Raw genomic sequence first — 23,176 nt, forward strand, 5'->3', positions numbered from 1 at the left:
GCAAATGGAGAGCAAAAAAAAGCAGGAGTTGCAATTCTCATCTCTGATAAAATAGACTTTAAAGCAACAAAGATCAAAAGAGACAAAGAAGGACATTACATAATGGTAAAAGGATCAATGCAGCAAGAAGAGCTAACGATCCTAAATATATATGCACCTAATACAGGAGCACCCAGATACATAAGGCAAGTTCTTAAAGACTTACAAAGAGACTTAGACTCCCACACAATAATAGTGGGAGACTTCAACACATCACTGTCAATATTAGACAGATCAACGAGACAGAAAATTAATAAGGATATCCAGGACTTGAACTCAGACCTGGAACAAGCAAACCTAATAGACATTTACAGAACTCTCCACCCCAAATCCACAGAATATACATTCTTCTCAGCACCACATCACACCTACTCTAAAATTGACCACATAATTGGAAGTAAATCACTCCTCAGCAAATGCAAAAGAACGGAAACCATAACAAACAGTCTCTCAGACCACAGTGCAATCAAGTTAGAACTCAGAATTCAGAAACCAACCCAGAACCGCACAGCCTCATGGAAAATGAACAACTTTCTCCTGAATGTTGACTGGATAAACAATGAAATGAAGGCAGAAATAAAGACGTTCTTCGAAACCAACGAGAATGAAGACACCACATACCAGAATCTCTGGGACACATTTAAAGCAGTCTCTAGAGGAAAATATATAGCAATAAGTGCCCACATGAGAAGAAAGGAGAGATCTAAAATTGACACCCTATCGTCAAAATTGAAAGAGCTAGAGGAGCAAGATCAAAAAAACTCAAAACCTAGCAGAAGACAAGAAATAACTAAGATCAAAGCAGAATTGAAGGAGATAGAGACACGAAAAACCCTTCAAAAAATCAATAAATCCAGGAGCTGGTTTTTTGAAAAGATCAACAAAATAGACAGACCACTAGCCAGACTAATAAAAAAGAAAAGAGAGAATAACCAAATAGATGCAATAAAAAATGACAAAGGGGATATCACCACAGATTCCACAGAAATTCAAACCATCATCAGAGATTATTACAAACAACTCTATGCACATAAATTAGAAAACCTGGAGGAAATGGATAAATTCCTGGACAGCTGCCTCCTGCCAAGCCTAAACCAGGAAGAAGTCGAAACCCTGAATAGACCAATAACAAGGTCTGAAGTCGAGGCAGCAATTAAGAGCCTACCACCCAAAAAAAGCCCAGGCCCAGATGGGTTCACAGCCGAATTCTACCAGACATACAAAGAGGAACTGATACCATTCCTACTGAAACTATTCCAAATAATCCAAAAAGAGGGAATCCTTCCCAAATCATTTTATGAGACCAACATCATCCTAATACCAAAACCTGGCAGAGACTCAACAAGAAAAGAAAACTACAGGCCAATATCCATGATGAACATAGATGCAAAAATCTTCAATAAAATACTGGCAAGCCGATTACAACAGCACATCAAAAAGCTTATCCACCATGATCAAGTAGGATTCATCCCGGGGATGCAAGGCTGGTTCAATATAGGCAAGTCTATAAATGTAATTCACCACATAAACAGAACCAAAGACAAAAACCACATGATTATCTCAATTGATGCAGAGAAGGCCTTCGACAAAATTCAACAGCCCTTTATGCTAAAAACCCTCAATAAACTAGGTATCGATGGAACGTATCTCAAAATAATAAAAGCTATTTATGACAAACCGACAGCCAATATCATACTGAACGGGCAAAAACTGGAAGCATTCCCTTTGAAATCTGGCACTAGACAAGGATGCCCTCTCTCACCACTCCTATTCAATATAGTACTGGAAGTTCTAGCCAGAGCAATCAGGCAAGAAAAAGAAATAAAGGGTATTCAATTAGGAAAGGAGGAAGTCAAATTGTCTCTATTTGCAGATGACATGATTGTATATCTAGAAGACCCCCTCATCTCAGCCCAAAAGCTCCTGAAACTGATAAGCAACTTCAGCAAAGTCTCAGGATACAAAATCAATGTGCAAAAATCACAAGCGTTCCTATACACCAATAACAGACTTAAAGAGAGCCAAATCAAGAACGAACTGCCATTCACAATTGCTACAAAGAGAATAAAATACCTAGGAATACAACTAACAAGGAATGTAAAGGACCTCTTCAAGGAGAACTACAAATCACTGCTCAACGAAATAAGAGAGGACACAAACAGATGGAGAAACATTCCATGTTCATGGTTAGGAAGAATTAATATCGTGAAAATGGCCATACTGCCCAAAGTAATATACAGATTCAATGCTATCCCCATCAAGCTACCAATGACCTTCTTCACAGAACTGGAAAAAACCACCTTAAACTTCATATGGAACCAAAAGAGAGCCCGCATAGCCAAGTCAATTCTAAGCAAAAAGAACAAAGCAGGAGGCATCACACTACCAGACATCAAACTCTACTACAAGGCTACAGTAATCAAAACAGCATGGTACTGGTACCAAAACAGAGATATAGACCAATGGAACAGAACAGAGGCGTCGGAGGCAACACAACATATCTACAACCACCTGATCTTTGACAAACCTGATAAAAACAAGCAATGGGGAAAGGATTCCCTGTTCAATAAGTGGTGTTGGGAAAACTGGCTAGCCATATGCAGAAAGCAGAAAATGGACCCCTTCCTGACACCTTACACTAAAATTGACTCCAGATGGATTAAAGACTTAAACATAAGACCTAACACCATAAAAACACTAGAAGGAAACCTAGGCAAAACCATTCAGGACATAGGCGTAGGCAAGGACTTCATGACCAAAACACCAAAAGCATTGGCAACAAAAGTCAAAATAGACAAATGGGACCTAATCAAACTCCACAGCTTCTGCACAGCAAAAGAAACAGTCAATAGAGTGAATCGGCAACCAACAGAATGGGAAAAAATTTTTGCAGCCTACCCATCTGACAAAGGGCTGATATCCAGAATTTACAACGAGCTAAAAAAGATTTACAAGAAAAAAACAAACAAGCCCATTCAAAAGTGGGCGAAGGACATGAACAGATACTTTACAAAAGAAGACATACATGAGGCCAACAAGCATATGAAAAAATGCTCATCATCACTGGCCATTAGAGAAATGCAAATCAAAACTACATTGAGATACCATCTCACACCAGTTAGAATGGCAATCATTAAAAAATCTGGAGACAACAGATGCTGGAGAGGATGTGGAGAAATAGGAACACTTTTACACTGTTGGTGGGAGTGTAAATTAGTTCAACCATTGTGGAAAACAGTGTGGCGATTCCTCAAGGACCTAGAAATAGAAATTCCATTTGACCCAGCAATCCCATTACTGGGCATATATCCAAAGGATTATAAATCGTTCTACTATAAGGACACATGCACACGAATGTTCATTGCAGCACAGTTTACAATAGCAAAGACCTGGAACCAACCCAAATGCCCATCGATGATAGACTGGACAGGAAAAATGTGGCACATATACACCATGGAATATTATGCAGCCATTAAAAACGAGGAGTTCGCGTCCTTTGTAGGGACATGGATGAACCTGGAAACCATCATTCTCAGCAAACTGACACAAGAACACAAAATCAAACACCACATGTTCTCACTCATAGGCGGGTGTTGAACAAGGAGAACACATGGACACAGGGAGGGGAGCACTATACATGGGGGTCTGTTGTGGGGGAGTGGGGGGGACAGTGGGGGGGTGGGGAATTGGGGAGGGATAGCATGGGGAGAAATGCCAGATATGGGTGAAGGGGAGGAAGGCAGCAAATCACACTGCCACGTATGCACCTAAGCAACAACCTTGCATGTTTTTCACATGTACCCCAAAACCTAAAATGCAATTAAAAAAAAAAAAAAAAAAAAAAAAAAAATGATGTGTTTATTACAACTAATTCAGGCAATGAAGAAAAATATAACATGAAGAAAAATAAAAATATAAAATTCACCCAGAAATGATAGCTATCTTTTTGATATAATATTCTATACTTCTGTCTATCTATATATATTACACACAGAACTTTTCTTCTGTTTAGTAATATTTAATTAAAAAATAGTTTGTCAACAAATGCCAAGACCACAATAGGGTATATTTAAGAATATATCTCTTTGTGAGGAATTAGTCCTACAACATGCAGTTTGCCTCTCTAAGAAGGAATATGTCAAAGGATATCTGTGAATATCATTTATTTTTCTTTGCCTATTTGTCACCAGAAATATATTGAATTTAACATACTACCTACCTGACCACATTACTTCCTTTCTTGATATAACAATGATTTCCTATTATATACTTTAAAAAATAGTGATGTAAGAAATAACTTCTTTTGGCTTTCTGTCCACATGAACCTAAAAAACATGCTGGCTGTTCTGTAATCTCTGTCACTGACTGAATGTTGATTTTAAAACTTAGAAGTGACATAGTGACTTTTAAATCATATCTACTTGACTATGTATAACATGTTTCGAGTCTCATTCTTTGACTATATTTTGTTGGCATTCCAACAATTCCCATGGAAAATGTTTTACAGTTTTGTTAGCCTTCCAATTCCCAAAGTACATTCTCCATTGCATCACAAATTGGTTGCATATTTCAAAGTGTAAGAGATTCCTCTGTGAGAAGAGATATTTAAGAATGAAGTCAGGAAAAATCAGTTGTTGTTCCTTCTATTAGACGGAGGTGATATCTGCTGTGTGAGAGGAGTATTAGATACTAGAGAGGTAAATGTTTTTTGCCATTCTTCATATTTATAAAGAACATAAGGAAGAAATGGAAACAGATATTGCAACATCTCAGGTGGGACATCTGCTGCCTTGAAATGCAAAGATCAGAATTATAATAGAAATAGATTAATATGTTAAATCTGAATTCAATAACACGGTAGCACTTTTTACCTGTTCTTAATAATATAGCATCAGTTTCTCCTAATATTTAGAATTCATTTATTGGGAATATATAAAGCCTTTATTAACATTGCCTTGGGAATGTTTATACTTGGTCCTAAATGTATATCTATTAACTGAAAGATGTGAGGAAACAGAAATCATAACCAACGCAGAAATGCTAGAATGCAAAGAAAATCTTTACCAACTTCATGATTTTGCAGGAGACTAGCTCTGATTATTTGCATACCTGCTGGGATGAGAGGTTCTTTTGCAAATAGTCTTTCCATGTGACAATCGGGCTTTGACAGCTGGCTGAAGTGAAACCTCCATAAATTCTTTTCTTGTAATCTCTTACATTTACACAGCTACCTTTACCCCAGAGACTCATTTCAAAGGCAGGGACAGAGGATCTATATTATGCATTTACTTCTTAGAACTAAAGTTCCTCTTAATATCTACATTTTTCCTGATTTGATTTTGGTTTAGTCAGATTTCAATATGCTACTTATTGTATCATTCTGACCTTATTATATTTGTAAATCAACACAGTGAGATAAAATAACTCAGGCTAATGAAGATGAGTGACCTTCCCAAGATCTCAGGGTTAAAAAAACTGCAGGATGAAGAACTTAAACTCAGATAGACAGATGCCTAAACAAGGGCTTTTTCTATGACGTCCATTACAAAATTGTGGCATTATAAACATTGGTATCTGTTAATGATTTGATGACGCTCTTTAATTTTATCCACATTTCTCAGAACACAAAAAGATTAGAAATTATATACGTTATGGGCTACAAACTAGATAGCACATATTAATAGACATCATATTCTTATTTTGGAGATTTTTTTGGAGACATATTTTTGGAGATTCTTATTTTGGAGATATATTTTTGCTGGTAGGGTAGATTAATGAGAAATTTCTTTCAAGCATAAAAGTAAATATTGCCACTTTTATTAAGATTAGTTACAAACAGACAACATATTTGAGGTAGTGGGAAATAATTTAAAAGTGTTCACACAGTATATTTTAAAGAGGATACTATTCAAGGAAAGTAATTTAGTACTGAAAGGTGAGTTAGTTATTTTTGACCCTTAAAACAATTGGAGTGAAGAAACTTCATGTGCTGTCCTTGCTCTTGTTTGAAAAGAAAACAATAGTGATGCTTCTCAGAATTAATGGTAAGGTAAGCATGAGATCTAATAAAGGAGAAATGAGAAGACAAGAAGAATGAGTGGAAAAAATATTGGAAACTGCAAGAAGGTTGAAAAATAAAAGCAACAAAGGAGAAAAATAAAAGATAAGAGAAAAGCAAGGGGAATCATTAGAGAACAAATATGAGAGAGACAAAGAGAAGATAAAATAGAGAAAGAAATCAACTCAAGTGTAAAACTATAACTTAATAAATGAAGTATAGAAATATTTCGTTAGGTGGGAGTGGAAAATAATAAAATAAATATTTTAAAAGGAGGCATGAGGAAATATAAAGAAAAATGAGTGAATTAGTGCCTGTGGATGGGAATCAAGCCTCCAAACACCTGCTTCATGAACTTTCCAACAAGAGCCTGGACTCTAAGCGTGAACGGTACATAGAGCGGCAGTTAGCTGGAACGTGTGTGCGCCCCCACCCATCACTCTTTCCTCCTCTGTGCTGCTCCAGCATTGTCAGAGCCAGATAAAATTTTGTTTCTGTTGAAATTGAAATATAGGGTAGAGGGAGGGGCAGGCATTCAGATTTCTATTTCAACTTCCACTGACAGTGGTCCTTCTAATACAGTTAGGTTCTTCTAATGTAGTTAGACAAGACCAAACTTGTCTTTGCAGGAATTTCTGTGTTTTTATTTTGCTGAGACTTACTTCATTTTACCTAGAGGAATGTCTGTCTTGTGAATATATATATATTTGGTCTCTGGATCCACAATGAGCATGGCGTGAGCACTATCGGTATGACTAAAGAGCTTAGAGGGAAATACAGAAAGAGAACACAGTGAATCAGAGATACTTGATGGTAGTGAGTTCCAGATGTGACAGAGTCAATAGGAGAACAGAAGTGGATGCTAGGAATGAAATGCAAGGTACAGTGCAAGAACCTATAACTCCCAATCTCAGAGATACTTAAAAGTTTCTCCTGTGACCCAAATACATCCTCAGTTTTTGAAAGAGTGTGAAATAACCAACTACATTATAATGTGCAAGATGCATACAACTTAAGAGTAAGCAGAGAGGGATTCCTGACTTTTCTATTAGCAGGTTTTACATGCACAGAAGGAATGATACATATTAAGGTCAATAAATGGCCAAGTGCCAAAAAGAAAAAAAAAAAAGATATAAGAAAAGAGGAAGGATACCATATGTAAATTTTTATGCTTCTGCTTTGGTTAGGACATGTGTTTGTGTGTGTGTGTTTGTGTGTCTTCATCTGTATCTGCATGATGTACATACATGTGTCTGTGATGTAAGGTACTTTTTTTGCTTTTTTTTTTTTTTTTTGAGACAGAGTCATGCTCTACTGCCTAGGCTGGAGTGTAGTGGTGTGATCTGGGCTCACTGCAACCTCCCTCTCCTGGGTTCCAGCGACTCTCATGCTTCAACCTCTGGAGTAGCTGGCACCTACAGGCTCCTGCCACCACACTCAGCTAAATTTTGTATTTTTACTAGAAACAGGATTTCGCAGGGCTGGTCTTGAACTCTTGACCTCAAGTGATCCACCTGCCTTGGCCTCTCAAAATGGTGGGATAACAGGTGTGAGCCACAGTGCCTGGCCTCAGTACTGCTTTCGTAATTCCCAATTTTGACCATATCTGAAAACCTCTGCTATTAATTAATCTATTAGTATTAGATATATTTAAAAAAGCATATCGTTTGATGTTTCAATAGATGTGTCATTATAAATATTTTCTTTGATTTCTTAATTTGGGACTTTATTTTTTTTTCTTTCCTTCTCATATGCTGTCTCCTCATTCAGTTAGTTAATGAACTTCTCTTTCCCTCTAGTCTACATTTCATATTCCACATTATTTAAAAACAAATGTACCATGTAACAGAAGCATATGAAATATTTTTCTGTATCAAATTGTAGGTTTTGTTATAGCTCAAGATCTTTAGCTTTTACATTTTTTTATTTCAACTACAAACCATTTTTTGAGCTGTATTTCATATTCATTTATACCATGATTCTACATAAACTGTAAAATGTTCAAAAATAAAACTTCAAACCATAGGATACAATAATATATGTGTAGAAATTCTCCTATTGTTGCTTTTATACCAATAAATTATCATGCACATCCCCAGGCATGAGCACAGTCTCAATTTGGAGACCGCTGTACACAGAAGCCTCAGGTCTTGTTTTCTCCAGCATTACTGAGAGTCTTTTTATTTAGACCAGTTTGTTTGGCTGATGTTCTATAGAGAAAAGGCAATTATTTCTGGTAAGTATAGTTGCTTTTATCAAAGTTTTTTTTTTTTTTTTTTTTTTGAGACGGAGTTTCGCTCTTGATACCCAGGCTGGAGTGCAATGGCGCGATCTCGGCTCACCGCAATCTCCGCCTCCTGGGTTCAGGCAATTCTCCTGCCTCAGCCTCCTGAGTAGCTGGGATTACAGGCACGCGCCACCGTGCCCAGCTAATTTTTTGTATTAGTAGAGACGGGGTTTCACCATGTTGACCAGGATGGTCTCGATCTCTTGACCTCGTGATCCACCCGCCTCGGCCTCCCAAAGTACTGGGATTACAGGCTTGAGCCACCGCGCCCGGCCTTATCAAAGTTTTTAGATAAAAATTCCTAAGGTATCATTTATATAAAATAATTTGTACTAATTGCTGTACTAATAGCTCAATAAGTTTTGACAAAAATAGATACATATGACCATTATAATTAAAAATGGAACATTTCTGTTCCCTTGAAAAGCTCTGTCATTCTTCTTTGCTGTCAATCTCAGCTCATTCTCCATTTAAAGGAAAACATGAAGACCTCGATAACTGAGGTTAAGTTTTCTTTTAGTCAGAAAATTTTTCCTATGCCTCATACAAATCAGGAACATTCAGAACAGTAGCATTCAAGTCTCACATGAGTGAACACTTAAACAGAAGCACAGGACTGAAACAGAAGGAAGAGTGTGGCTTCAGGACCAGAGTGTTGGCCATCATGAAATGAAGAAGCATAAAGGGTAGAAACGATTTCTTCTTTGAAATTGTTGTTGAGATGGAACAATATAAATGTGGCATATCTTGTGTTTAGTTCAAGAACTATAATCTAGATGTAACACATGAAAATAAACTCTTTGATTGGTATTCTACAGGCAGAGGAAATGAAGATAGAAAACAACACAGTAGTGACAGAATTTATCCTCCTGGGTCTGACCCAATCTCAAGATATTCAGCTCTTGGTCTTTGTGCTGATCATAATTTTCTACCTTATCATCCTTCCTGGTAATTTCCTCATCGTTTTCACCATAAGGTCAGACCCTGGGCTCACAGCCCCACTCTACTTCTTTCTGGGCAACTTGGCCTTTCTGGATGCTTCCTACTCCTTCATTGTGGCTCCCAGGATGCTTGTGGACTTCCTCTCTGAGAAGAAAGTAATCTCCTACAGAGGCTGCATCACTCAGCTCTTTTTCTTGCACTTCCTTGGAGGAGGGGAGGGATTACTCCTTGTTGTGATGGCCTTTGACCGCTACATCGCCATCTGCCGGCCTTTACACTATTCAACTGTCATGAACCCTAGAGCCTGTTATGCAATGTTGTTGGCTTTGTGGCTTGGGGGTTTTGTCCACTCCATTATCCAGGTGGTCCTCATCCTCCGCTTGCCCTTTTGTGGCCCAAACCAGCTGGACAACTTCTTCTGTGATGTCCCACAGGTCATCAAGCTGGCCTGCACCGACACGTTTGTGGTGGAGCTTCTAATGGTCTTCAACAGTGGCCTGATGACACTCCTGTGCTTCCTGGGGCTTCTGGCCTCCTATGCAGTCATCCTCTGCTATGTTCGTAGGTCAGCTTCTGAAGGGAAGAACAAGGCCATATCCACATGTACCACTCATGTCATTATTATACTTCTTATGTTTGGACCTGCTATCTTCATCTACACTCGCCCCTTCAGGGCCTTACCAGCTGACAAGGTGGTTTCTTTCTTTCACACAGTGATCTTTCCATTGATGAATCCTATGATTTATACCCTTCGCAACCAGGAAGTGAAAACTTCCATGAAGAGGTTATTGAGTAGACATATAGTTTGTCAAATGGACTCTATAATGAGAAACTGAGAAGGAGGAATTCTGGCTGGAATTCATTCACTCATTTAACAAATCCTATTTTTCATTGAGTACCTCCCATTTGTCTTGTAGGCAATGTGGGAGAGTATGTGTAATGAGAGAATAAACTTATTATATTTAAATAATATAAAGAAACCCTAGAGTGGTTGAAATATAATGAATAAGTGTGAGAAATTTAGGAGTTAAGTTTTATGTGACTGCAAAGGTCTTTTAGTCTAAGAATTTTTTTGTATTTTAATTGTGGTAAGAATCCACTTTAACGTTTTAAGTAAAGGTGTAATTCATCTACAATGCTTTCCTCTATGGGTTAGAGCAACATCAGCAAGATTTTAGGCCGATATTAATAAGCTGCAAAACATAAACCAAATGTATGTTGCAAGTATGTTGTGAAAAAGGCTATATAGATAGTCTTTCATACATAAAAAAAGTTAAAATTTTTTATGTTTAAATATATTTATAAATATGCATATTTATAAATATGTATTGCATATTATATACTATATAAATATATATTGCATGTTTTATATATTTATAATTTTATATATATATTTAATCAATATATAAATAAATATATATTTTCCCTCCAAATTTGGTAGAGAGAGATAAGAAAGGAGTCAATTTGTTTCATGGAAAATGTCATAAAATTATTTCACTTGTTTTTTCTTTAGAGATTCATGATGATTATTAGACATTATTAAATATTTAGTACTACAGATTATATTGTAGATTACGTAAATCACTCCAGTTATTTTCAACATAGTGAAGCAGCTTCGTTGTCTGGGGCGATGCCTATGGTTTGTCATCTCGTGCTATGCAGATTAACAACACGAATTTACACACATGAAGCGGAAAGTTTGATAGGCAAGAAAGAAGAGAACAGCTCCACTATACAGAGGAAGGAGGGCTCTGAATGGAATAACCCCACTTGTGGGGAAAGCAGTCAGTTATATTGGGAGGCTCAAGGAGGTGGTGTCTGCTTTGCACAGGGCCCAGGGGATTTGTTTGACTAGGTATGTCATTCACATAACCCATGAAAAGCCTGGCCCTCCCACCCTAATCTTTTATTATGCAAGTGTGGCTTCTACCTGGCTGTTGCCGGGAAACTTGCACACGTGGCAACAAAGGAAAGGGAGCAGGGAGCCGGAACAGTCATATTGAGTGGACCTGACTCTTAGTTACCTGCATTTACATCTGCAAGCCTCTAATTTACGTATCTATGTTTGCAGCTTGGCTTTTCAGGCTGCTTTCTGTTAGAAAAGAAATGGTTTAGGGGCTGCTTTTTTATTTTTTAAATAAAACCTTTTCGAGGTCTCTTTTACCCTTTCTAGTCGTCTAAAATAATTTCTTAATAACTTCTGTCTTAATAGTGGAGTTTAATGTAAGAAGTTAGGCACTTACTTATAAAATTATTTCAAGTACAGAAGACCATTATTTATGCTGGGCATCTATTATAGAAATTGTTGCCAGAAAAACACTGTAGAACTAACCTGCTAAGTGACCTATCCCTGCAATAACCAGGAGAGGGCAAGAAGCCACTTTCCCAGGTCTTGGGAATCATTTATCTGACCCTCATGCCTTGGCTTAACAATTAACTTATGTGTGATTCTGGGAAAGTCACTTAGCTTTCAGAAGCCTGAGTTTTCTTTTGCCAAATAGATCAATGTATTGATTCTTTGGATCTGATGGGTGTAACATGAGGATCAAATGAAGTGATGATGGTATCAATATGTAATTCATTCAAGTATGCTTCAAGCAAAGTTAATCCTGAAAATATTTAGATGTTAAAAGTAGTTAGATTGAATGGACAGAATATGAAATAGGTAGATAGAAGGAAATGTGGGCAATGAACAAAGGAAAAATGAAAAGGCCATGGTCTGTCATGAAGAGAATTGTAGGGAGTGCCTCTCATGTTATTCTTTCTCTTTCATTATTTTTTCTAAACTAGATTTTGTATGAGTATATTATATGTAAAAATGAAAAAAAAAGTTTATATGGGCAAAAGACAGAAAAATGCTGAAAATATGTCTATCATAGATAGATGTGGAGATTATTTTCTGCATGATTATAAGGTTTGCATGTAAATTGAATATTTTCTCCCTACTCAAAGGTTATATAAGAGCATCCATGCATAAAAAATAAAAGTAAAAAAGTATTAAAGAAATGGATATAAATGATAAAATACTTATCTAATACATAAATAATTTGCTTAAATGAATATCCTTAAAAATCAACCATAGAAATAAAAACCACTGATTTTGATTAGCATGTAGGAAAATGTTGCTCATGTATTATTAATCAAAAAGTACGGAATAGGGAGAGGTGCCAGAAGCAGCTATCATGTGGAGAGGGAGACACATGGTGAGTAAACACTAGCTCTTCTAGTGGATTGTCCTGTGGCCATGTTGGGATGCATCAAGGAAGCAACTGCAATCCATGGACAGCAGAAAGGAGCCATGCAGGAAAGCAGTCCACCCAGGATTGGCATAGAGCCAGGAGAGGCTCCCTAACCTAGGAAAAGGATGAGTAAGAACCTCCTGGGACCCACATCTCTGCCATGGGCCTTTGCAATCCTAGCACAGGAGATCTCCCGTGAGTCCGGAGGGCCTCCAGACCAACACAGAGAGACGACTGGAGTTTGGGCAGAGCTGCAGCTAGGCCTACCTGGAGCTCCATGGGCCTTGGGGCCCTGAGCACCTTGGTGCCAGCTGCTATAGTCCCACCAGCAAGAGAGGCCAGCTCTCTCGCCTGCCCCTAGAATAGGGGCTGTATCCACAGTGCTGAGGAGCAGACTGACTCTAGGCCCTGCTTGCTTCATCAGTCCAGGCAAAGATCAGATATATTCAAGGTATATGAAATGATAATTTGACATCCGTATACATTGTATAATGATTACCACAATCAAATTAACACATTAATCACCATCCATGTTTTATATTAGTTACCCAGAATGTGTTTATCTTATGGCTGAAAGTTCATACCCGCTGATCAATATATTTCCCTTTTCTCTCACTTCAAAACCCTGACAACCACTGTTCTACTCTTCTCTTTCTATAAGCCTTTTTTTTTTTTTTCAGATTCTACATGTAAATGAGATCATACAGTGTCTGTCTTTCTGTGTCTGGCTTATTTTACCTATTGTAATGTCCATTAGGTTCATCTATGTTGCTGCAAATGGCAAAACTTCTTTCTGTGGCTGAATGACAGTCTATCACATATATGTACCACAACATATATACCTGTACACCCATTGATGTACATTTGGGTTGTTTCCATATTTTAACTATTGTGAATAACGTTGCAGTGAACATCGAAGTGTAGTTATCTTTTAGAGATAGTGATTTCATTTCCTTTAGGTACATATCTAGAAGTGAGATTGCTGGAACATATAGAATTTTTATCTTTTATTTTCGGAGGAACTCCCGTATTGTTTTCCATAATGCCTGTACCAATTTACATTCCCACCAGTAGTGCAAAACGGTTCCTCTTTCTCCACATCCTTACCAACACTTGTTATCATGTGTCTTCTCATAATAGCCATTCCAGTAGGTATGAGGTGATGTCTCATTGTGGTTTTAATTCACATTTTCCCAATGGTTAATGATGTTGAGCATCTTTTCATATACATATTGACTATTTCTATGTCTGTTTTGGGAATATGTCTATTCAAATCTTTGCCAATTGTAAAAATTAAGTTGTTTGTTGTTTTGCTATTGACTTGTGTACTTCCTAATGTATCATGAATATCAACTCCTTATCATACATATGGTTTACTACTATTTTCTCCCATTTGGTAGATTGCCTTTTAATTTGGTCAATTGTTTCTTTTGTGGTGCAGTGGAAATTTTAGTTTGATATAGTCCCACTTGTTTATTTTTTGTTGCTTGTGCTTTTGTGGTCATATCCAAAATATGATTGCCAAGACTATTGTCAGGGAGTTTTTTCTTTATGTTTTCTTCTGGTAGTTTTACAGTTTCAGGCTTTAAATTTATATCTTTAATTCATTTCCTGTTAGTTTTGGTATATGTTATAAGACAAGACATAGGTGTTTTTTTTTGCATGTGGATATTTAGTTTTTTCAACACCACTTATTAAATAGACTTTTATTTTCCCACTGTGTATTATTAGCACCCTTGTCAAATCTTAGTTTTTCATATATGTGTGAATTTATTTTTGGGCTCCCTACTCTGTTCCATTGGTATGTGTCATGTTTTATGGTATCATACTGTTTTAATTACTATGGCTTTGTAATAGAGTTTGAAATAGTAAGTGAGTGTGATGCTTCCAGCTTTGTTCATTTTTCTCAAAATTACTTTGGCTATTTGGAGTCTTTTATGAATACATACAAATTTGGTTTTGTTTTTTCCATTTCTGTGATGAATGCCATTGGAATTTCAATAGGGACTGCATTGAATCTGCAGGTAATTCTCTTTTTCCATTTATTTTGTAAATATATTACAGTTTTTAGTGTACAAAGCTTTCACTTCCTTGGTTAAATTTAGTCCTAAGTATTTTTAAAAAAATTTTTTTTGTAGTTATTATAAATGAGATTGTTTTCTTGACTTCCTTTTCAAATAATTCATTGTTAGTGTATAGAAATACCGCTAGTGTTTGTATGTTCATTTTTTTATTCTGCAGCTTTACTGAAATCATTTATTCTAAAAGTTTTTTTGATGACATCTTTAAGATTTTCTCTATATAAGGTCACGTCATCTGCAAACAGACAATTTACTTCTTCTTTTCCAATTTGGTTCCCTTTTATTTCTTACCTACTTATTCTAGCTAGTACTTTCAGTAATATATTGAATAGATGTGAGAATGGGCATCCTTATTTTCTTTCTGAGCTTAGAAGGAAAGCTTTCAGTTTTTCACCATTGAATATGATGTTAGCTGTGGGTTGTCATATGTGGCATTTATCACTGAGGTAGATTCCTTCTAAGTGTAATTTGTTGGAAGTTTTTATCATGAAGGATATTGAATTTTGTCAGTGCCTTTTCTGCATCTATTAAGATGATCATATGGTTTTTGCCTTTCATTCTGTCAATGTGGTATATCACATTTATTGATTTGCATATCTTCAAATATCCTTGTGCTTAATAACAGTGAATGATCCTTTCAATGTGCTATCAGATTTAATATGTTAGTATTTTGGCATCTATGTTCATCAGAGATATTGGATTGAACTTTTCTTTTAGTATCCTTCTGTGGCTTAGGTATTAGAGTAATGCAGGCCTTATAAAATGAGTATGGAGTTGCCTCCTTTTCAATGTTTGGAAGAGTTTGGGATAAATTGATATTAGTTCTTTTTCAAATGTTTGGTAAAATTTAAAACATAATCCATTAGGTCCTGGGCTTTTCTTTGCTGGGAGATTTTTTAAACTGATGATTCTATTTTATTTCTTACTGATCTGTTCAGATTTTTTATTTCTTCTTAATTTTGTCAAGTTGTGTCCAGAAATTTATCTATTTCTTCAAGGTTATCCAATTTGCTATAGTATAGTTCTTAAAACTTAAACAAATTAAGTTTTTTCTATAGTTTTTGACATATTCATAATGTCATATATTCACTTCTACTGTATTAGACAGAATAATTTCTCCACCCTAAATTGTTCTTCAACTTAAATTATTTAGCTTGACAATCACCAGTCTTTTACTGTCTCTGTAGTTTTAGTTTTTCCAGAATGTCATTTAATTGGAGTCATAGAGTATATAACCTTTCAAAACTGGCTTTTTTCAGCAAGCACTATGCATTTAAGATTCACTCATTATTTTTATAGCTTGGTAGTTCATGTCCTTTTAATTTTGATTAACAGTCTATTGTAAATATAGTGCAGTTTGTTTACTCATACACTTGTTGAAGAATATTGTGGTTGTCTCCAATTTTTGGCTGTTAAGGAATGAAGTTGCTGTAAACATTCATGAGTAGGTTTTTGTCTACACATATGTTTCAGATCAGTTGGGTAAATGTCTAGGAATATAATCATATGGTAAAGCTACTGGAGAGAAGGGAAAGGCAGCTGGGAACCCTGAACAGGGCTAGTATGCATTGGAACTTGTTCCTGACCCCCAACAACTTTGGCGGAATGGGTGAGTTGAACTGGCAAGGAGCAACCCACTCTCGCCACGAGCCTCTGGAATCTTATTAGGAGAAGACTCCTCAACCATCACAGACACTTGAGTTGTCAGGGAGAGCTACTTAGAGGAGTAGTAGGGGAAACATGCTAGCTGACATGAAGCCCAGAGGGTTTTGTGCAGGAACATCTATAGCAAAGCACGGCCACAGATGACCATCCCTCCAGGCTGACTTTTTTCCACAGGAGACTTTAGCCCTAGGGGAACTGTCATACATGAATTCTGCAGAGTAGTGTTGCCCATCAGATGGAGCAGATCCAACCTTACTACCCCCTGGTCTGCTGACCTCTCCCAATGCCCCAGCCTGGCCTTTTCTGCTTGCAGTGTAGCCTCAGGTTCCCTGGGGGCCCACATCTTAAATCCTGCACTGGCAGACCATACCTGCTTGGTGGAAAGCTCCGGTGAAGTGGCCCCTAGGGTCATATACCAGCTTGCCTGCTCCCTCCCTCTGCTGCAGCTTCTTCCAAGCCCAAGGCCAACCACCCTGCCTCCTGACATCATTTTGCTGGCTTGTATGTATGTGTGCAGGTAGATTTTCCCTTCCCTGCCTCACCAGCTTGTGTCTGCATGTACACCCTGCCCTGCCTCCGCTGCCAGCAGGAGTGCACTCTGCTCTTCTTCCTCTGCCGTACTGCCATTGTAGCCAGAGCCATAGTGGGCACAGAACATGCCAGTCCTGCCTCTGTCAGTGACCTGTGCTGTGCCAACACTGCCACCTGAATGAATCTAGACACTGAAAACAATGAACCCTCATCTGCCCTGAGCAGCCACAGAGGGTGCACACACACCTGCACCCACCAGTGCTCTGCCCCCTACTATCACCACCACCAGTGCAACAATGTACACAGTTACCAATGGGAGCCTGCTGACCCCCGAAGTTATGCTGACTCTACCCCTGCTGGGAACACCTTCATGAAGGCAGGCACCTCAGCACCTGCTAGGAGTCTGCTGCAGCTGACAAGCTGCATCTTGCGGTAATACTCCTGGTGCTGCTGAGGCCACCTGTGAACGAGGACAGATCCCACTGCTACCACCCTACAGAACACTTTGACTGGTACCATCCATTAAAGTATAGTGACCAGCAGTCCAAGAGCACATCTCCCACTGCCATCACAGTGGTTTTCTAACCTTGAGAGGCCAGAGAACAAAGTAGGGTAGGAAATAAGTCCCCCAGAATGAGAACATGCAGTTTGGGAGATGGCAACTGAGTCTTAGTTCCCTAAAATCTTCCAGAAATGAAGCAAGTTGACTGAAACCACCTTATAACACAATCAAACTCTCAAAATCATCCAATAAATTAAAGAAAAAAATTCCAAAGCACAGGAACTTCAAAGATTGAAAAAATACCAGCCCACAAAGATGAGAAAAAAAACAGTGTAAGAACTCCGACAAGTCAAAAGCCAGCATGCCTTCTTTCCTCCAAATGACTCTACCAGCTCTTTACCAAAAGTTCTTAACTCAGCTGGAATGGCTGGAATGACACAAATAGAATTTAGAGTATGGATAGAAATGAAGAGCATCAAGATGCAGAAGTATGTTGAAACCCAATTCAAGGAAGCTAAGAATCACAGTAAAATAGTGCAGGAGCTGACAGACAAAATAGACAGTATACAAAAGAACATAACTGACTTGACAGAACTGAAAAGCACACTATGAAAATATCATAATGCAATCACAACTATTAACAGCAGAATAGACCAAGTAGAAAACAATGATGTCAGTGCTCAAATACTGGCTTTCTGAAACAAGATGGCAGACAAGAATAGAGAAAAAATAATGAAAAGGAACAAACAAAACCTCTGAGAAATATGGGATTATATAAAGAGAACAAATCTATTATTCACTGTTGTCCCTGAAAGAGATGAGGAGAATGGCAGCAATTTGGAAAATATATTTCAGGATATCATTCTTGAGAACTTCCTCAACCTAGATAGACAGGCTAACATTCAAATTCAGAAAATACAGAGAACCCCTGTAAGACACCTCACAGAAAGATCATCCCCAAGATGCATAATCATCAGATTTTCCAAGGTTGAAATGAAAGAAAAAAATGCACAAAGCAGCTGGAGAGAAAGGTCAGGTCACCTGCAAAGGGAAGCCCATCAGACTAACAACAGACCTCTCAACAAAAACGCTACAAACCAGAAGAGATTGAGGGCACTATGCAAGATTCTTAAAAAAGAGAAATTCTAACTCAGAATTTTACATCTGGCCAAACTATGCTTCATAAGTGAAGGAGAAGTAAGATCCTTTTCACACAAGGAAATACTGAGGCAATTTGCTACTACCAGACCAATGTGTTTTATAAGAGCTCCTGAAGGAAGCACTAAATAAGAAAAGGAAAGGTCATGACCAACCACTTCAAAAACACACTGAAGTATACAGACTCATAACACTATAAAGCAACCACACAAACAAGTATGCATAGTAACCAATTAACAGCATAATGACAGGATCAAATCCACATATATCAATACTAACCTTGAAAGTAAATGGGCTAAATGCCCCAGTTAAAAGGCACAGAGTGATAAGCTGGATAAAAAAGCAAGACCCAATGGTAAGCTGTCTTCAAGTGACATGCAATGACTTTGGCTGACATGCAATGACACCCATAGTCTCAAAATAAAGTAATGGAGGAAAATCTACTAAGTAAATAGAAAACAACAACAAAAAAATACAGAGGTTGCAATCCTAATTTCAGACAAAACAGACTTTAAACCAAAAAAGATTGTTAAAAAAAAAAAAGACAAAAAAGGACATTATATAATGGCAAAGGGTTCAATTCAACAAGTAAAGCTAACTATCCTAAATATATATTCACACAATGCAGGAGCACCTAGCTTCAAACAAGTTCTTAGAGACCTTCAGAGACTTAGATTCACACACAATAATAATGAGAGACTTCAATACTCCACTAACAGTATTAGACAGATCATTGAGGCAGAAAATTAACAAAGATATTCAGGATCTTAACTCATCACTGGATCAAATGGACCTGATAGATGTTTACAGAACTCTCCACTAAAAAGCAACAGAGGATACATTCTTCTCATGACCATATGGCACATATTCTAAAATCAGCCACATAATTGAATATAAAACACTCCTTGGCAAATGCAAAAGAACTGAAATTATAACGATCATTCTCTTGGACCAAAACACAATAAAATTAGAAATTAAGACTAAAAAAATTGCTCATGGAAATTACATGGAAATTGAATAACCTGTTCCTGAATGACTTTTGGGTAAATAATTAAATTAAAACAGAAATCAAGAAGTTCTTTGAAACTAAAGAGAACAAAGATAAAACATACCAGAATCTCTGGGCCACAGCTGAGGCAGTGTTATGCGGGAAATTTATGGCACTAACCCACCCACATCAAAAAGTTAGAAAGGTCTCCAGTTAACAACCAAGTGTCACAACTAAAAGAATTAAATAGCCTCATAAATGTCTTCTTTTGAAAAGTGTCTGTTCATATCTTTTGCCCACTTTTGAATGGGTTTGTTCATTCTTTTCTTGTAAATCTGCTTTAGTTCTTTGTAGATTCTGGATATTAGCCCTTTGTCAGATGGGTAGATTGCAAGAAATTTTTCCCATTCTGTTGGTTGCTGGTTCACATTTATGAGGCCAACAAATGTGAAAAAATGCTCATCATCACTGGTCATTAGATAAATGCAAATCAAAACTACATTGAGATACCATCTCATGCCAATTAGAATGGTGATCATTAAAATAGCTGGAGACAACAGATACTGGAGAGGATGTGGAGAAATAGGAACACTTTTACACCGTTGGTGGGAGTGTACATTAGTCCAACCATTGTGGAAGACAGTGTGGCCATTCCTCAAGAATCTAGAAATAGAAATTCCATTTGACCCAGCAATCCCATTACTGGGTATATACCCAAAGGATTGTAAATCATTGTATTGTAAAGACACGTGCACACGTATGTTCATTGCAGCACTGTTTACAATAGCAAAGAACTAGAAGCAACCCAAATGCCCACCAATGATAGAATGGACAGGGAAAATGTAGTACATATAAACCATGGAATACTATGCAGCCATAAAAAAGGGAGTACATGTCCTTTGTATGGACATGGATGAAGCTGGAAACCATCATTCTCAGCAAACTGACAAGAACAGAATACCAAACACTGCAAGTTCTCACTCATAAGTGAGTGTTGAACAATGAGAACACATGGACACAGGGAGGGGAGCATCACACCCTAGGGTCTGTTGTGGGGGCTGGGGGAGGGACAGCAGGGGGTGGGGAGGTTGGGGAGGGATAACATGGTGAGAAATGCAGCAAACCATTTTAGGTGATGGGGGGATGGAGGCAGCAAACCACCTTGCCATGTATGTACCTATGCAACAATCCTGCATGATCTGCTCATGTACTGCAGAACCTAAAGTACAATTAAAAAAAAAAAATTAAAGAACGAAGGACAAACCAACCTGAAAGCTAGCAGAGGACAAAAACTAATCAAAATCAGAGCTGAACTAAAGGAGACTGAGACACAAAAAGAACATTCCAAACATCAACCAGTCCAGGAACTGATTGTTTAAAAAAATTAGTAAAATAGATAGATCGCTAGCTAGAATAATGAAAAAGGAAAGAGGGAAGATCCAAATAAAAACAATTAGAAGTAACAAAGGGGATGTTATCACTGACCCCACAGAACACAGGTAACTGTTGGAGAATATTTTGAACACTTCTATGCACACAAACAAGAAAATATAGAAGAAATGGATAAATTCCTAGAAACATACACCCTCCCAAGACTGAACTAGGAAGAAATTGAACCTCTGAACAGATCAATAATGAACTCTGAAATTGGATCAGTAATAAATAGTCTACCAACCTAAAAGCCTTGAGCCAGACAGATTCACAGCTAAGTTCTACCAAATTTAGAAAGCAATACAGTATAACAACTAGTTACATAGCATTTATATTGTATTAGGCATCATAAGTAATCTAGAGATTATTTAAAGGGTATGAGAGGATGTGTTTAGGTTATATATAAATATCAAGTCATTTTAACTCAGGGATTTGAGCATCCATGGATTTTGGTATTAGCAGGAGTCCTGGAACCAATCTTCTGCGGATACCAAGGGACAACTAGAAAACTATTAAATCTTTGTACCAATTGTGTTAATTTTTTAAAAAGTCATTTTCTTTTTCTTTGTAGAAGAAAAAACATCTTAAGGCTAAACTTGCTTCTTCATTTCAAAGGGTGCTAGAAATGTGGTCAACTAGGGAAGATTTTCTTAGGCTCTATTGTCAGACCTGTGGGGAATGTAGGCTGGATATGACAGTTGTGAAGAGTTCAGTCTCTGAGGTATCTGGAAAAAAAGTTGTGCTTAGAGAGCAAGCCACAGATGAATGATTGATCTACTATCTTCCTGGATTATCTGTTATGAACACTTCAAAAATAACGATAATTATAATCATGTCTGCTATTATTTCTACTATGTTTTATTTAGTACTTTGTGTAGTAGGCATTGAACTGAATGTTTAAAAAATTTATCTGCATAATTTAATTTTTACACTATTCCTCTAAGGTGATCCATAGTACCCCTCTCTTCACTTCTCCTGGTTATGTTGGACTTTCCAACATCCCCCTTTCTAAGATTCACCTATCCCTGGAAACAGCTATCAGTATTAGTTTGTGCTAATTTTTTAATGTACTGTCAGAAACTTTAATGCATGCTCCTTCCTTTTTTTTTTTGTTTTTGTTTTTGAGACAGAGTCTCACTCTGTCACCCAGGCTGGAGTGCAACGGCACAATCTTGGCCCACTTCAACCTCCGTCTCCCAGGTTCAAGCGATTCTCCTGCCTCAGCCTCCCGAGTAGTTGGGATTACAGGCAGCTACCACCATTCCCAGATAACTTTTGTGTTTTTAGTATAGACAGGGTTTCTCCATGTTGGTCAGGCTCGTCTCCAACTCCTGACCTAAGTGATTGGCCCACCTCAGCCTCCCAAAGTGCTGGGATTACAGGCGTGAGCCACCATGCCCAGCCAATCCTTCCTTTAAAATACAACTTCCAGTAAGCAAATATTTGCTGGAGACAAATTGCCTTAGCCTAAAAGAACAATTTTCAAATTATGGAATTTTGAACACTGGTGGGGGGGACACACAAATATGGGAATATTTCCATAACTAAAGGAGTAATTTTTTTCCCACATGTGCTCTGTAAATGACTGCTTAAATGTTTTCTTCTCCTAGGCCAGTCCCAGTTTTGCTTTTTTCAAATGAACGTTGTTACATCACAGATGTGCATTCCCACTTTAAATAGCAAAGACACACTTCACAGTTCTTGTTGCAACTCTGTGAAAAGTTGGCTCAATATTTTAATAACTCCCATTGCAAGTAGATTGTAGTGTTTCTTCCCTAATCTACTATATGTCATTGCCTTCTAAGGGGTTTTATATAAAGACGGGAGAAAATATACATCCATACTCCAGGTTTCTGATGCTTGCTAAAGAACTTTGGTGATTTCCAAAGGCTTGTGAATCTCAGAGGAAATGGTGTTTTTGATGCTGGGTGAATAACTGGTAGGTTAAAAACTACATATGATAGTAAGAATCTTCAGAAGCAGTTGTGGTTTGCATTCTCTAGGTAGCAAAAAAAATTAGCATTTATATGATAATTATATAAAACAAAAATAGTGGAGGAATACTAAAAAGAATTATATATGACTTAAAGACATAAAAATGGATGGTTCCATTAAAAAGGGATTAAAGCATTCTTTCTGGTGATGAAAAGGAGAAGAAATATAAATTTATGTATATGTTTAAATTGATATAAGAATAGTTCCCATTAATTATTGGCAGTAAAATAGAAATATTCAAATGTATGAAGCTGAGGGTT

General features: G+C 37.4%; 1 protein-coding gene across 1 annotated transcript; it reads left to right on the forward strand.

Moving 5' to 3' along the window:
- Positions 1–9,126: 9,126 nt before the first annotated feature.
- On the forward strand, positions 9,127–10,530 carry LOC105729684 (olfactory receptor 4N4C). Its single transcript, XM_012470619.3, has one exon. The coding sequence runs from the start codon at positions 9,170–9,172 to the stop codon at positions 10,160–10,162; it is 993 nt and encodes a 330-aa protein (XP_012326042.2). The 5' UTR covers positions 9,127–9,169; the 3' UTR covers positions 10,163–10,530.
- Positions 10,531–23,176: the final 12,646 nt, after the last annotated feature.

The sequence above is a fragment of the Aotus nancymaae genome, unplaced genomic scaffold (genome assembly GCF_030222135.1).
Source record: "Aotus nancymaae isolate 86718 unplaced genomic scaffold, 86718_ANA_hifiasm-v0.15.2.pri h1tg000011l, whole genome shotgun sequence".
In the NCBI taxonomy this organism is placed as follows: Eukaryota; Metazoa; Chordata; class Mammalia; order Primates; family Aotidae; genus Aotus; species Aotus nancymaae.